General features: G+C 33.1%; 1 protein-coding gene across 1 annotated transcript; it reads right to left on the reverse strand.

The window, feature by feature from the left end:
* Nucleotides 1-7,092: 7,092 nt before the first annotated feature.
* LOC122237670 (NADH dehydrogenase [ubiquinone] 1 beta subcomplex subunit 4) lies at nucleotides 7,093-7,541 on the reverse strand. Its single transcript, XM_042982684.1, has one exon. The coding sequence runs from the start codon at nucleotides 7,539-7,541 to the stop codon at nucleotides 7,152-7,154; it is 390 nt and encodes a 129-aa protein (XP_042838618.1). The 3' UTR covers nucleotides 7,093-7,151.
* Between the last annotated feature and the right edge of the window lie 8,547 nt (nucleotides 7,542-16,088).

Below are 16,088 nucleotides of genomic sequence, written 5' to 3' on the forward strand. Positions count from 1 at the left end.
CTTTCATCAGTTGGTCCACCTAAAATATGGTACAAAGTTCATGGAAACATCAATAAAGATAATTAAAAATATTCAATAGCAAATGCACTGATTTCTACTAGCATCTTCAGCTATGCATTTACCTTGTGTAGACATGTCTCCATTGCTCTGAGTTGGGCAGCCCAAGCTTAAAGAATAGATGACATTTCTCATGATTTTTCTGTGTTTTCTAATCTAGTCAGGTATGATTCCAGATGGAAAAAGAAATGACCTAGTCACCATCTGCTGCCAGAGCCTTGTCATTCACTATCTTGGGGGGTGGAGTGATCTATGCTCTTTTGTGGATTTGTCTACATGACAGCAAACTAACACTTTGAAATTAATTAACATGAACATATGGAAGTGGGTGTTAGTTTCATAACATACAAACTGGTTCAATTTTACAAAATGTTTCATCCAAATATTTCTTCCTGTACAGATAAAATAGGCTCCTAGAATCATTTGGAAACTGGTGATTCAGACCCACTAATTACTATAGACGATAATACATCTACATGAAAATATTTTCTATTTTAGAAATTAAATAAGAAATTCTGAGACAAAAAGAAAGAGTTCGCCTTAAATTACCCAGATTTACTTTTAAAGATCAACTCATAATTTTTATACTAATACATGTTTACATGGCAAATAATCTAGTTTAAAATTCTATTTTGTGTATTTTTAAGCTTTTTAATTTTTTTTTTTTTTATATTGAGAGAGAGACAGAGAGAGAGAGAGAGAGAGAGTAGGGAAGGGGTAGAACGAGTAGGAGACAGAGGACCCCAAGCAGCCTTCACACTGTCAGCACAGCGACAAGGCTGAACCATGAGATGAAATCAAGAGTTAGACATTTAACCAACTGAGTCACTGAAGAGCCCCTGCTTTTGTGTATTTTTAAGTAGGCAAAAATATTAAATTGAATTAAGTAAAACATTTCAAGTTACTGAATAACTATAGGATATTTTTACATTTGCATATTTTCAAATAACTGATGTGATTATATTTTCCATTTTGGCTGAGAATTTACTGGTAAAATTGGTAAATATGTGAAAGATAGTTCAAGTTAAAAAAAATCATTAATTAAAGTTAACACCATCACAGAATATCACAGAATTAGACACCAGTTCTGCCTGTACTGTAGTTGGATCCAAAGTTACTAATTTTGCTGACATGTTTGTGATAACCTATCAATACTCTACCTCTGCATGAAGATAAGATACATCCACTCATAATAATCCATGATCTGTTTAAGGCAAGTTTTACAAGAACTGTTAACATAATATTATTTTCGGAAAGATGACAGAGATTTGTATCCCATAATACTATATTTTTTAAGGGGAATTATATTGATAGAGAGAAAATTAGTTTTTTAAACAACTTCTTTGGTATCTTCAAATATCTTTGTGTATTGGTTCAAATATGCCTTCTTAATATCTTTTTAATATGCTTTCAACTAGATAGAAAAGTTACTTAAACTGGCTATTTTGTAACAGAAATAATATTTTAACTTCATCAATGTAAAAAAATATATAAAATATAAAAAATTAAAAAAAGTTTTCCTTACTAAATTCTAAAATAGCTTTTTAAAAATATATATAGATACTAGAATCTATGTAAAGATTATTATAACTCTATGACAGGCAAAAATGACTTGTGCAATTTTAGAACAAAGTTGCACATACATCCTTTTTGATCAAAAGTTAGTTTCCCCAATGCAAATTAAAACCATAATATATTTTTACCATTGTCTTCTCTGAAATAGCTGATGTTTTAAAATAAAATTGTGCTTATTTTAGTTTTCTCTCATTTTTTGGATAAGATTTATGAATCCCAAATAATTTTCTTAGTGCATTTTAGAGTAATAGAATTCTCAGAGCTTGTAAACACATTTTAAAATTTTCCAGCCTCTCTGGGAAAAAGAAATATATTAATTACAACATTTATTCTCATCTTTTCCTACAGCCACTAGAACTATTTTGGTCCAAAAATTGTGTATTTTTAAAATCTTTGTCTATGTTTATTTATTTTTGAGAGAGAGAGGCAGAGGTGAGTAGGAGAAGGGCAGAGAGAGATACACACACAGAATCCAAAGCAGGCTTCAGGCTCTGAGCTGTCAGCACAGAGCCTGACACAGGGCTGGAACCCACAAACTGTGAGATCATGACCTGAGCCAAAGTCGAGTGCTCATCCTAATGAGCCACCTGGGAGCCCCCCAAAATTGTGTCTTTTATGTGAAAAGAAACATTTCCCAATACACTGATTTTAAACATTGTATTTGTAGAGGGTCCCAAACACATGGAATCTATTTCAGGGATTACCATGACTCCTGATTTCTTCAACTTCACCAAAACTCGGATAGCCACAAAAGCAATGACAAAGTATTCTTACACAAAAGATATTATTTAAAGAAATAGGTACTGTCTCTTTCCCAGAACTACCAAGAAAATGGGATTATTTTCTAATTATTTAACCTCAGTGGTTTTGTAGGATATGAATAACAATAATGTAATTTTAATACATAATATATTTATTTCTCATTTCATACAAAACAAGTGTAACTATTGCTACTTAACCAGTGGAAATTGTAGCAAATCTCTAGCCAATATACATATACAAATAAAAAGAAATTTATGAAGACAAATTCATTCTCCATACAGTGAGTGACATAAAGAGCCTTTGTCATAGGTCTGGCACCATAATCATTTCCTTTGACAAAGAATGTATATGTATGTAACATTATGGAAATGCAGGTTCCACTGTTAAGGACAAATATCATTGAGCACATTTTCCAAGGAGACAATAATATAGGTGATGAGGAAGCACTTATTTCAGCTACCAGGCCCTTGAAATTCTAAAGCTGTAATCAGATGGGCTGCAGGACACCTAACCCTGGGACATCTATTTGTTCTAGACTGAGCCTATCCATAGAGACTTGGAGAATTTGTGACTTTGGTCTGCAGTCAGATAGCATATACATCACTCTACATTTGAGATGTATGCATATCTTCTATCCCACACTCTTCTCTCCTTCAACAGTTTTAATTTATTAAATGCTGCTGTGTTCTCTGAGGTAGATGTGAATGCATAAATTGGCATATATGGGCCATATTACAATTAAACAAATATTTATGCTGTGCACTTTTAAAGTCATTTTCTTTGAAATAATCTTTATTGCTTAATAGAGTTTTAGATTCATAGAAAAAAAATGGAAAAGATAGCACAGAGTTTCCACCTACCAATTTTCCCTTCTATTAACATTCTTATAACACAGTACCTTTGTTATAATTTCCGAACCAATATTGACACAATACTATTAGCTAGAGCCCATGCTTTATTCTGATTTCCTTAATTTTTGCCTAAAATCCTTGTTCTGTTCCAAGATCCTATCCACGATATCACATTACATTTAGTCATCATGTTTCCTTATGCTAATGATTCTTGGCTGTGTCAGTTTCTCAGATTTCCCTTGTGTTTGATATTTACGCTATTGAAGAACACTGGTCAGATATTTCTTAGAAGGACTATATGAAAATTTTGTTGATATTTTCTTATATTTGGATTTGGGTTATGGGTCTTTAAGAGAAAGGACGCCCAATAAAATCCCATGTGGGACACATTATATAAAGGGTAAACACCAACAATGTGATTTTCACTATTGATGTTGACTTTGATTACCGGCCTAAGGTAGCATTTGCCAGATTGCTCTACTGTGAAGTTACTATGGAGTAAATTCAGTCTGTGTGTTCCACTAAAAAGTTAATTTTTCTCTTCCTCCAGTGTACTTTTTAGAAGGAAGTTACTATGTGTAGCCCACTCTTACAGATTGGGAAGTTATGCTCTACCTCCTTGAAGGCGGTGTATGTAAATTAATTATTTAGGATACTTCTGCATGGGAGCTTTGTCTTTTCTCTCTAATGTATTTATTCATTCAATCATTTTTATGTATCTATATGAACTCATGTATATTCATTTTATCTTTGAATTATGAACAAAAACTAATTTATTACTTGTTTGCCCAAATTGTTCTGGCTGTTGCTACTAGGACCTCTTTTCAGTTGTCTGTTTTATGGCCCTTTAGCACAAACCCATCAGTGTAGAATAATCACTAGTGCACAATGATATAAAGAAATTTTTGAATAAAAAAGTGAGAGAGTAGAGACAAAACTCTAGTCAGAAGAATTCCAAATAATTTATACAGATATCTGTCTTCAAGGAGATGGTTTTCGTGGGTTTTGCATAGTGACTTCCTTCCAAAGAGTCAGTATAGAAAAAAGAACAGATAGGGGCGCCTGGGTGGCTCAGTCGGTTGAGCATCTGACTTCAGCCCAATAAAATGATAAATAAATGATAAATAAAATGAGCATCCGACTTCAGCTCAGGTCATGATCTCGTGATCTGTGAGTTCGAGCCCCACGTCGGGCTCTGTGCTGACAGCTCAGAGCCTGGAGCCTGTTTCAGATTCTGTGTCTCCCTCTCTCTGACCCTCTCCCGTTCATGCTCTGTCTCTCTCTGTCTCAAAAATAAATAAACATTAAAAAAAATTAAAAAAAAAAGAAAAAAGAACAGAACTAAGGACTTTACAGTGGAAAATCTGAAAAACACTATCTACCCAGATAATCAAGGATAATATTATGGGAAAAGAAAACTGGAGACCAAAATTCCTCTTGAACTTAGATGTAAAAAATTATTTTTAAGAAATAGCAACACTTCAAGAAACATGAAGTTGATACTACTTTATGATCAAGGTGGATTTTCTTGGAAATTTAAAGTTGTTTCAGCATTCAGAAAATAGTAATTGCAAGTCACTAATATACAGACTAAGCAACAAAATCTATATAATCAATTGAATTGATAGAGAAAAATAAAATCAAGAACTTTTTTTTTAAGTTTATTCATTTTACAGGGGCAGAGGGCAGAGGGAGATGGAGAGAGAATCCTAAGCAGGAGCTGCCATATGTGTGAGAAGCCTGATGTGGGACTCAAACTCACAAATTATAAGATTATGACCTGAGCTGAAGTTGGACACTTAACCGACAGAACCACCCAGGCACCCTGGAGAAAAATAAAATTATAAAATCCAAAGTTGAACTATCATTGTTGATAAAAAAAAAATTGTCAGAAAATTATGAACTGAAGATTTCATTAATATGATAAGGACCATCTATAAAAAAATTACAACTTATATTTTTATTGATGGCAAACAGATGAGCATTTTACCTGTGATTAGGAATAGGCAAGTGTACCTGCTCTCCTCATTGCTATTCTACATTGCAATGGAAGTTCTAGCCCATGTGATAAGACAAAAAAAATTAAAATGCAGACAGATTCAAAAGAAGAAATGAATGTATGTATTCTCAGATGACATGATTTGTGTATGTTGGTAATTCCAAAGAATCTACAAAAAAAGTTATCAGAACTCATATGTGAGTTTAGCGATATCACAGGATTCAAGGTAAGTATTTTGAAAATCCAGTTCATTCATTTAAAATGGAAATTAAAGTAAAAATAGTACCATATTGTGTAGGAGAAAAACTCTCTTGTTTCTTTTCTACTAGTTAAATCATTTCACTTCTGTGACCAGAGGTATGGGATTTTTTTTCCGCACTAATTCTCTGACACCAGCTGAGTGTCCTATAATTCAATTTGATTCTGACACTCTCTAACTGCAGGTAGCATCAGATCCCAGGAGTTAAGGATTCAGTCTGAAAAGACTGCTCCACTTTAGATGCTAGTCATAAATCTCAGGTCGTCGCATGTACTTCTGACCAGGCAACTAAATTCAAGCTCCCACAACTCCCTTTTTGAGTTCAATAATTTGCTAGAATGGCACAGAGAACTCAGAGGAGCATTTACTTATGTTTACCTGCTTATTATATAATAAAATATATGATGTAGGATACAGAAGTTTAGACAGATGAAGTTATATACAGGGCAAGGTCCAGAAGGGTCCTGAGTAGAGGAGCTTCTGTCCCTGTGAACTGGGGTGTCAATGTATTCACCAAACCAGAAGTTTAGGGATTTTATAGAAGCTTCCTCATGTAGGCATGGTTAACTCAAGCTTCAGGCCTTCTTTTCTCTGAAAGTTTCAAACTTCTTTTTTTTTTTTATGTTTATTTATTTTGAGAGAGAGAGAGAAGAGGGGAGGGACAGAGAGAGATGGAGAGAGACAATCCCAAGTAAGCTCTGCACTGTCAGCAAGGGGCTTGATCTATGAACCTTGACATCATGACCTGAGCTGAAATCTAGAGTCAGCAGCTTAACTGACTGAGCCACCTAGGCACCCCTGAAAGCTGAAAACTTTAAATCCTCCTTGGTCTGGTGGTCTGGTGGCCAGTCCTCATCCCAAAGCTATCTACGAGGCCAACATAAATTGTCCCATTAGAACAAATGATGCCCCTATCATCTAGGAAATTCTAAAGCATTTAGGAATTCTGTGTCATGAACCAAGGTCAAAAATCAAATATTAGAATAAAAGATGTTCCCAACATTTTTATTGCTTAGGAAATTACAAAGATTTTAGGAATTCTGGCCAGGAGCCCGAGATGAAAACAAAAATATATATTTCTTATTATATCACAATATCACACATAGAAAATATCAGCCAGAATCATTAACTACTGAGGTATAAATCTAATAAAATAAGTGAAATATATATGAAAAGAAAAACAAACCTACACATTGTGATAAAACAAATCCAACATGATCTAAATAATTGACAAATATAAGTAGAAGACACATTTGTTAAGATGCTAATTCTTCCCAAATTGATCTATAGATTGAAGGCAATTTCAATAAATTCCTTGGGAATTGTTTTAGTTGTTGTTATTGTTGTTGTAAAAATAGAAACACTAGTTATAAAATTAGATGGAGATTCAAAAGAACTAACTGCATCAACAATCTTGGAAAATAACAGATGATTCTAACTGTCTGATTTCCAGATTTACTATAAAATTTCTGTGACCAAGACAACGTGGTATAGAGGAAAAGATAAACCTACTGGTAATGGCATTGACTCCAGGGTTCAAAAATAGAATCCACACATACAAGGTAAAGTGATTCTTTTTTTTTTTTTTTTTTAATGATTAATAGGAGATTTATTTAAACAATAATACATAGAGTCATCATTGCCAGACTTAATATGAAATGCTAAATGTTCGATCCAATTTTCCTTCCTGGATCAGTTTTTCTTTCCTATCTCTGTCAGTTTTGAAAACATAATACCAGAAGAAGAGGGGCCCAATTCCAAATAGAGCTCCTAAGAGTGAGGTCTTGGGAGTGGGTCTGAAATTGGGATAGATATTTGCTGATCTTGCATAGGTCCAACGAATCAAGGCAGGATCTTCGATGAGCCCTCGGCGGCTGGGGTCGTTGTACTGAAGCAGGTACTCCCGTTTAAGTCGGGATCTTATGGCCAACCGCTCGGCTTGCGCCTTCCGGGCTTCTGGAGATACGTCGTATTCGGCTGGGTCGAGGGTGGAGGGTAGAGTGGCCAGGCGCGAAGGCTGGTACTTGGGGAACGACATCTTGGCAGTCCAGCACCAAGGTAAAGTGATTCTTGATAAAGTCGCAAGGCAATTCAATGCAGAAAAGATAGTCTTTTCAGCAAATAATCTTGTAATTATTGCATATTAATATGCAAAAGTACCCTGATCCATACCTCCAAATTGACTATAGATATAAATGTAAAATATAAAACTTACATATTCCAAAAGAAAATATCTGTAAAAAATTTTGTGGTGTCAGATTATAATTTCTTAGATAGGACACCAAAAGCTTGATACCTAAAGAAAAAAAATATACATATATATATATTGGACTTAATCAATATTTAAAACTTCTATTCTTTGAAAGGCACTATTAAGAAAATATAAATACAAGACACAGACTGAAATTATTTGCAAAACACATATCTGATAAAGGAATTGTGTGCATAATATATAAAGAACTCTCTGAACTCAAACATAAGCAACTATATAAAAAAATGGGCAAAACTTTTGCACAGGCATTTTACAAAATGACCACCTAAAGATGGCAAATAAATACACAAAAAGATGTTCATTATTATTGGTGGTTGGGAAGATAAACTAAGATGTCCTTCACTTAGTGAGTGGATAAATTCCCCTCATTACAATCAGACAATGGAATATTATTCAGCACAAAGAAGAAATGAGCTATCAAGACATGAAAAGACATGAAGAAGTATTGAAAGCATATTAAGTGAAAAAAAATCCAGTCTGAGAAGGATTCACACTGTATGATTCCAATGTATGAGATGCCAAATATATGAGATTATGAAAAGACAATACTGGAAAGAATAAAAAGATCAGTGGTTCCAGAATTTGGGGATGGGAAAGATGAATGAACAGAGCACAGTTTTTAGGGAAGTGAAAGTACTCAATATGATAACAATAGATATATGTCATTTTATGCTTGTCCAAACCCACAGAATGTATAACATCAAGATTGAAGCCTAAGGTAAACTATGGGCTTTGACTCATTTTAATGTGTCAGTGTGTATATCTTTCCAAAAAAAGGTACCATTCTGAGGGTGCCTGGGTGGCTCAGTTGGTTAAGCATCCAACTTTTGATTTCATCTCAGGTCATGATCTCATGGTTTGTGAATTTGAGCCCTGCATCAGGCTCTGCACTGGCAGTGTGGAGCCTGATTAGGATTCTATCTCTCTCTGCCCCTCCCCTGCTGTCTCTCTCTCTCTCTCCTTCTCAAAAATAAATAAATAAAATTTTTAAAAAGTTAAAAAAGTGTACCATTCTCGTGAGTGATGTTTTAATAGAGGAGGCTGTAAATGTGTGGGGGCAAAAAATTGTGGGGAAACTGTGTATCTCCCACTCAATTTTATTCTAAACTTAAACCTTCTCAAAATAAAAGTCTATAGTTAAACAAAACCAACTACTGTAAAGTACATATTGCTGAGGAAAATGACTTTCTTTGTTATATCGTGCTGAAATTCGCAGTTTCACTGCAAATTTTAGTTCACACTCAAATTTAGTTCACACTCATAATAATTCAAAATGCTGCTGTTACTTATGTTACTAATATTCCAGATATCCAATGCCTAATCTGGTTTCTTTGATTAGCAGTAATGGTAATAATAGATAATGCCCTTTTCAATTTGGGAGAAACTAGCAATAAAGAGTGTGAAAATTAATAAAATATATTCTTATGCATACCTAATTAAATCACCTACATTTAGGGGACCCTGCGTGGCTCAGTCAGTTAAGCATCCGGCTTCTGCTCAGGTCATGATCTCATGGTTCCTCAGTTTGAGCCCCACATCGGATTCTGTGCTAAAGCTTGGAGCCTGGAGCCTGCTTTGGATTCTGTGTCTCCTTCTCTGCCTTTCCCCTGTTCACACTCTGTCTCTCCCTCTGTCTCTCTCAAAACTAAATAAACATTAACTAAAAACACCAAGATTTATTTACATTCAACTTTTAAAAAAATTCTTGTTGCATAGTGTATTTAGGATATCAGAAAAAAGTTTTATTTTTGCTAGATTTTAAATTCAATAGTAAATAGAAATTCTAGGAAAAAAATTATTATTTTACCTTTATTAACTTTATCTGGTAATACAATAGCCTTTCAAAATTACCAATATATGATATAATATATACTTATATATTATACATAACATCTGTGGATATTATGTATTTTTATTCCCAAAGCCAATGTTATCGCTTTTTCAACAAATCCATGTTAAGACACACTTTCTAATTTATAAGTTGTTCATTAATGTGATTGTTTTGCAGTAATATCATGACACCAATGACCAATTGAATTGTTTACTTGAAAGTTACTTTAATAAGTGTATTTCCTTAAAAATGACATTATAATATAATATTAGAGAGTTTAGAAGTACTATGAGATAAACTAGATTTAAAAAGATAACAATTGATACTGATGAACTAAAAAAGAGGTAATCTACCAAAAGACTATTGCACTCCTGAAATTATTCCAATGTCTTAAAAAAAAAGATGACTAAAATATTTTAGTTAAGAGTAGATTTTTTATGTTAGAGTATTATAATTTTATCATTTTTTTTTCTTTTTACTGATCTCTTAAGCTTAAATCCTCCTTTAAAATTCATGATGACAAAAGTAAAAATTAATTTGCAAGAACCCCAATGTCATTTTTAGCTAAAATAATAATTTACTCGAACTTAATAAAGTTGCTTCAAATGTTCAAAATATTATTAGGCATATCACTTAAAGAATTCAAATGAATCTTGAAAGTGCTAAGCTTATGAGATTTGCAAAATTAACTTTGTAATTACTGCGTGTCACAAAACACAGTGCTGATAGGCATTTTCCAACTGAATGAAGCTCAATTTAAGCAGTGAAGACTTTGCACAGCAAAATATCAGTAGATAATTTTGGCATCACCAAAACTTACTTGTAAGAGTGCATCAGAAAATAAATATTAAAATTTTGTATAAAATCCATACAGTTTATTTTATTATCTGACTTGGATATTCCACTGAAATATCTACATTACTTATGTCAAGTTTTTTGAATAATGCATGCATTGAATAACAACAAAAATGTTTAATTTTCTTTCTGAAATTTATTTTATTTTTATTTGAGTGATTATACTAGAGCTGTCTCGAAACATGTTTTGTTGGTATTGATTGGTATACTATTTTTTATTTACTAAGCAGATGATACAAATAAACAATTATAATTTAATAAGAATTTGCTTTAACTACTGTTTTACTTAATTCTGGAATAAACATGAAGCAAACAAAATACTATAATTTTTAAATTGTATACTTTATTTTGTGATTTTTAATATGTTTTAATTGTTTACTGACAAAATACTTTTTCTAGATCTTTGTGTGATGCAACTTATCTGCAAAATATAATAACAAAGCTATTTTCCTATTTATGATCTTGTTTTCTAATCTTATAACCTTGCATATTAAAACGGGACATCTAATAGTATAACGTGAAAATAATACAAATTTTAAATTTAATATTGAGGGGCACCTGGGTGGCTCAGTGGGCTAAGCATCTGACTTGGGCTCAGGTCAAGATCTCAAGGCTGGTGAGTTTGAACCCTGCTTCAGGCACTCGGCTGGTTATCAGAGAGGAGCCTGTTTCTGTTTCTGTCTCCCTCTGTCTCTGCCCCTCCCCAGCTCCTGCTTTCTGTCTCAAAAATAAATAAAAAAGATTAAAAAAATTAAAAATTAGTCTTGAAATGCAGTTCAAATTGGGTGACTGATGTGAAATAGTGATTCAATGTTATTTGAAGAATCTTACTTTACCTTGTTTCATTTTAAATGTTTTTAAATATGAAATAAACTGTAAAGAAAGAGTTTCCATCATGCAGTCTCATTATCCATTTCTTTCCTAATCAGCTAGCTGGACTTTAAATTTCAGTAATGGTTACCAGCATAGATAATATCTTTAAAGTAACCTTGATTAAAGTTTTTGATATGAGCTCCATAGGTGCTTTATGTGATCCTGGAAAATGTAGTTAGATATCACCAGGATTCAAATGAGATATTGATAGATAGTTATTATGAGAACACCATAAGTCATGTTAGCACTATATCCTGACCTACATCAGAAAAATGCAAGTAAACCAAATCTTTCTTTCACTGAAAGCTCAGGTCATTTCTGGAATAGAGCAATATCCCTGTAATTCCAAAACACTTGAAATATCTGGAATAAAACATCATCTCCTAGGTGTTTTCCATTATTGTTTGGAATTTATAGACCTACACTTTCATAATTGGTATAATAACAATTAGAATTGTATAGTTCATAACTAGGAAGGCATAGGGTGAAAGTAGAGATGTAGTGTGATTTTTCATGAGCTGAATAATAAGTGTCATTCTTAGGTAACAATGATGGCTTAAATATAATATTTCTCAGGTCCAGACCCTACAAGTTCAACGAAAAGCATACAGAGAAAAATTATACTCAAAAATAGAGAAAGACAGTGAGCATTGTTTATTACATGTTTGTGATCATACACATGACCTCTGTGTAGGTTCTCCTTACATTTTCTAAAAGGAAATTTATTTTGACATATGCCTTCCAGTAGGCAATAATTACCTTTAGGGACGCTTTCTTTAGAAACCACTGTTACGCAATGACTAGAGTGAAAACTTAGAGTTAACGGAGTTTAAAAAATTCTCTCCTTCCTAAATCCCTTCTATTTTTTGAATAAGCTCTAACAGATGCAAAGTTGCAAAGAAATGTTCTTCAAATAGATTTGTGGAAGATTGAGCAACTGAAACAGTAATGTATCTACTTAGAGGAATTTTTTTTTTTTAATTAGTTAGGGTTTAAAATGTATTGGATGGGGTCGGTCCCTTCAGAACCACTACTAGGACCAGGAGTCAGAAAGACTTCAACGTCAATACACATGGTTTAGGGAGTGGGATTTACTGAGACAGGAGAAAAATCACAAATCCAGAATCAGCAAGACAGAGTTGCACGATTGCTCCATCTCCCCATCACTCAAACGGGTGGCGTGCCAGGGCCAGGGTCCCCAGGGCAACTGCAACTTTGATTCCAGTAGAGAAACCCCACATTGCTCTTTGGGTTTCCTTAAAACGTGAAAAAAAAATTGGTCCACCTGGCTGCTTAGTGCCATTTAGTCTGGAGTGCCTGCTCCTTCCAGGAGTTGCCTGGGAACTCCAGCTATGATGCATCTGAGGAACTAGATTCTGTGGTACCTGTGGAGCGTCCCAGCCCCGTCCACCTTAGCACCTGTGCTTAAGGACTGACAGCTGGAAAAAATGTGGTGTCAGACCACCAGAGTCATTCTTAGCTCATTCTGCTCCCAGGATAATTAATGTTTTTTTTTCTTATTTGACTAAGTAACGCAATGACTGTATAGTAAATTGGGACGTGAAGAGCCATTTCCCATGAGTGCTTTAGTTAAATTATTATGGTTCAACCTTGAAAAAGATATATATATATATATATATATATATATATATATATATATATATATATATAAAATCATTGAAGTTTTATACACACTACAACCCCTATATCTGCCAGCATCTAATCTGACTCTCACGGTACCATTGGTGCTTCCAACCTTTCGTAGATGTCATATCCTCCTATTTTAGCGGCTTAAGTTCTTACTCTACTTTTTTGCTTCCCTAGCAAAATAGGCATATTGGCTCCCCACACATTATGTGTTCTACATGGGAACTGAGCACTGAAATGAACAAATTAGTCTCTCTTTCTTCCTGGTCACGTTAACTATACTATAGCTACCTGGAACTAACCTTCTCAAAAGTCCCATACCAGAGACCCAAGTTAGGGGTGGCCCAGGCACTGTTTATCTTTTCCAAAATTTCTTCTTCTTTTCTGCTGAGAAACAGCCAAGCATCATATATTTTTCCTTTTTATTTCTTCCTCAATGCCTTTCATAGTCTCATAAGGCTGGAGAACTTTTCTCCAAAGGGTTTTCATGAAGTTCTAACATTTCACATGTGCTTAATACAAAAAGAAAAAAAGAAAGTTAGGAAGCAAACCTCAAAGTTGAATTATTTTTCCTTGGAGATAATAAATCAACTCAAATACATTTTGTATGTTAGCCTAGCAAAAGCACTAAAAAAATCCAGTCTAGTAGAATCATTTTAAATTGAGAAGAAATAAAGACCTAAGAGGTCAAATTCCTCAGAGAAGTAAGAGACAGTGGAGAAATTACATCTTTTTGACTGCAGGGCCAATATTCTTCCATGTCTCTTAAGAAATTCTAAGATCCTGTAGACTTTGTAGATCCTGAGGCTAATAAACTTTTGGAAAACATTTTTATATGAATTTTCATCTAAATGCATTCACCACAGAGGCAAGCATGTTTGAAAGAAAGTTTAAAGAATGTTATGCAATGTCCCTGCATACCATTCTCAAGTTTATGTTGTAGAAAACAAAACATGTTATGTTGTAGAAAACAAAAATACCATGCAACACTAAATAACCAGGACAATGGAAAAATGGAAAATCCATGGACATCAAAGGAAACCCATTTTCCTCTGTTGAGAAATCAAAACTCTAGAGCCTTCTCCGGTGTGGGAGGCTTTAATCTTTTCACCTTGCTAAGGAAATAAATAAATAATAATAATAATAATAATAATAATAATAATAATAATAATAAAATGTTCTTATCTATAAAATCACAGATACGTAAACCTTAGCATTGAGCACAAAATCCAAAAATTCTAAAAAGAATATGCAGTTAATCAATAATACATGATTTTTTACACTATCTTTAGAGTCTCATGATGCATTCACACATCCACATTTGAGAAATGATGTGTCACATATTTTTAAAAACTGATAAAAGAAAAATTAAGTTATATAAATATGAAATAGTAATAAATGCACATTGCACATTTTTAGTACTTGGAAAGACTTTCTGGTTTCACTGTTCAACATATTCATAATTCTCTTATTACTACTAAGATCCATTTAAATCCATAATTGTCTCATTTTAGCTCAGCATGGTTACCATTTAAAAGCTTTTTTTTTAAGGTGTCCATACTGCTCTAGTGCATAATAAGCTGTTTGCAATCTTGTGATACCATGATGAGACCCTCACTTGAGCCTGAAATGATTGCATCTTAGCTCAGTATGAATGCTGGATTGATGCTTTGTTTTTCATGCTTTGAACAAAAGAAACAATAAATTAAAATAGCAATTGAAGTCTGATATATTAGTTCAGATTTCAAACCACAGGTGTTCTAAGTGCCTTAAATGCAAAGTGCTACTGAAAGTTTATCTCATATGGATAAAGAATGATGTCATTAGAACATGTCTTTCATTAAGAAATCATAGTTATTTATGATGATATAAAACCAAATAAACAATTTTGGTTTTGCTTATGTGCTTTTATCTTAAGTAATTTATTGGTTATCAGTTAATTATATTTGAAATGTTACCTGTAGTTCCAGAGTACTTTGAATTCACCATTTTTGTGGAATTTAAAGAAAAAGTAATTAAAACAAATGCATGTAGTCAACTGAACTGTAAGTAAATAAAATAAAGCAAATATTTTGTTAACATATATAACTATAGCTATATATTAGTATACTTTATTAACCTATATTTTAAAGTCATTTCAATTTTCACTAGGATATTATTTTTAAATCATTTAATGTCTTAAAATATATTTCAATTTAATCAGTGATAGAAAATTTTAGTTTTTTGTACAATTACAATTCAGAGAATGAAAAAGATGGGCAATGCAGAAAGGTGTATTTTATCACTAGTTGGCATTAACCACAAATTTTGTAGTTGGCTTGTTTCTCGAATAAGTACATTTTTTACAAGAGCAATACCTAAACTAACTGAATCACACTGCTTTAATTAAAGACTATACAAAAATCTAGCGTTCATTATTTAATATAAATCTTTTAGATAATTTATATTATAAATAAATGAAGTAAACGGAGTATCTATTTAGGAAACTTTCTTTATCTGACTCTTATTCACGGTATGACTCAGTGTTTAACTAAGAAGATAAAAATCATCTCAGAATACTTATTCAAACCAAAAGACTGTTTTTGGAAAGCATACATTTGTGTTTCTCATATAAGAGCAGAATATAAAAAGGCACTTTCAAAATATGAATTTTATGTAATATACATGCAAAAAAGTTTCAGCTTATCAAAGCGAAATTATTTGATGTTCTCTTTTAAAATATACTATTCAACATATTCATTGAGCTTAGCATCAACTATATACTGCATAATAACACATCTCTTTTCCTTCTTTAATTTCCTTATATTTATGTTTTAATAACTCAAAATTCACTTCTTCCTACCCTTTGTCTTATTCAGGATTTAGTACATATAAGCAAACTTTGTTTATTTATGAGACATGTAAAATACTAAAATTAGTTATTAGGGAATCTTATATTAGGGGTGCTTGGGTGGCTCAGTTGGTTGAGCATCCGAATTCCACTCAGGTGACCGGTACTAACAACTCAAAGCCTAGAGTCTGTTTCGGCTTCTGTCTTCCTCTCTGCCCCTCCCCCGCTCTCTCTCTCTCTCTCTCTCTCTCTCTCTCTCTCGCGCGCGCGCGCGCTC

Source organism: Panthera tigris, chromosome B1 (genome assembly GCF_018350195.1).
Source record: "Panthera tigris isolate Pti1 chromosome B1, P.tigris_Pti1_mat1.1, whole genome shotgun sequence".
NCBI classification, from domain to species: domain Eukaryota; kingdom Metazoa; phylum Chordata; class Mammalia; order Carnivora; family Felidae; genus Panthera; species Panthera tigris.

Excerpts from the sequence above, each read along its gene's own strand:
- LOC122237670 (XM_042982684.1), bottom strand. The coding sequence starts at position 7,541 with ATGTCGTTCCCCAAGTACCAGCCTTCGCGCCTGGCCACTCTACCCTCC.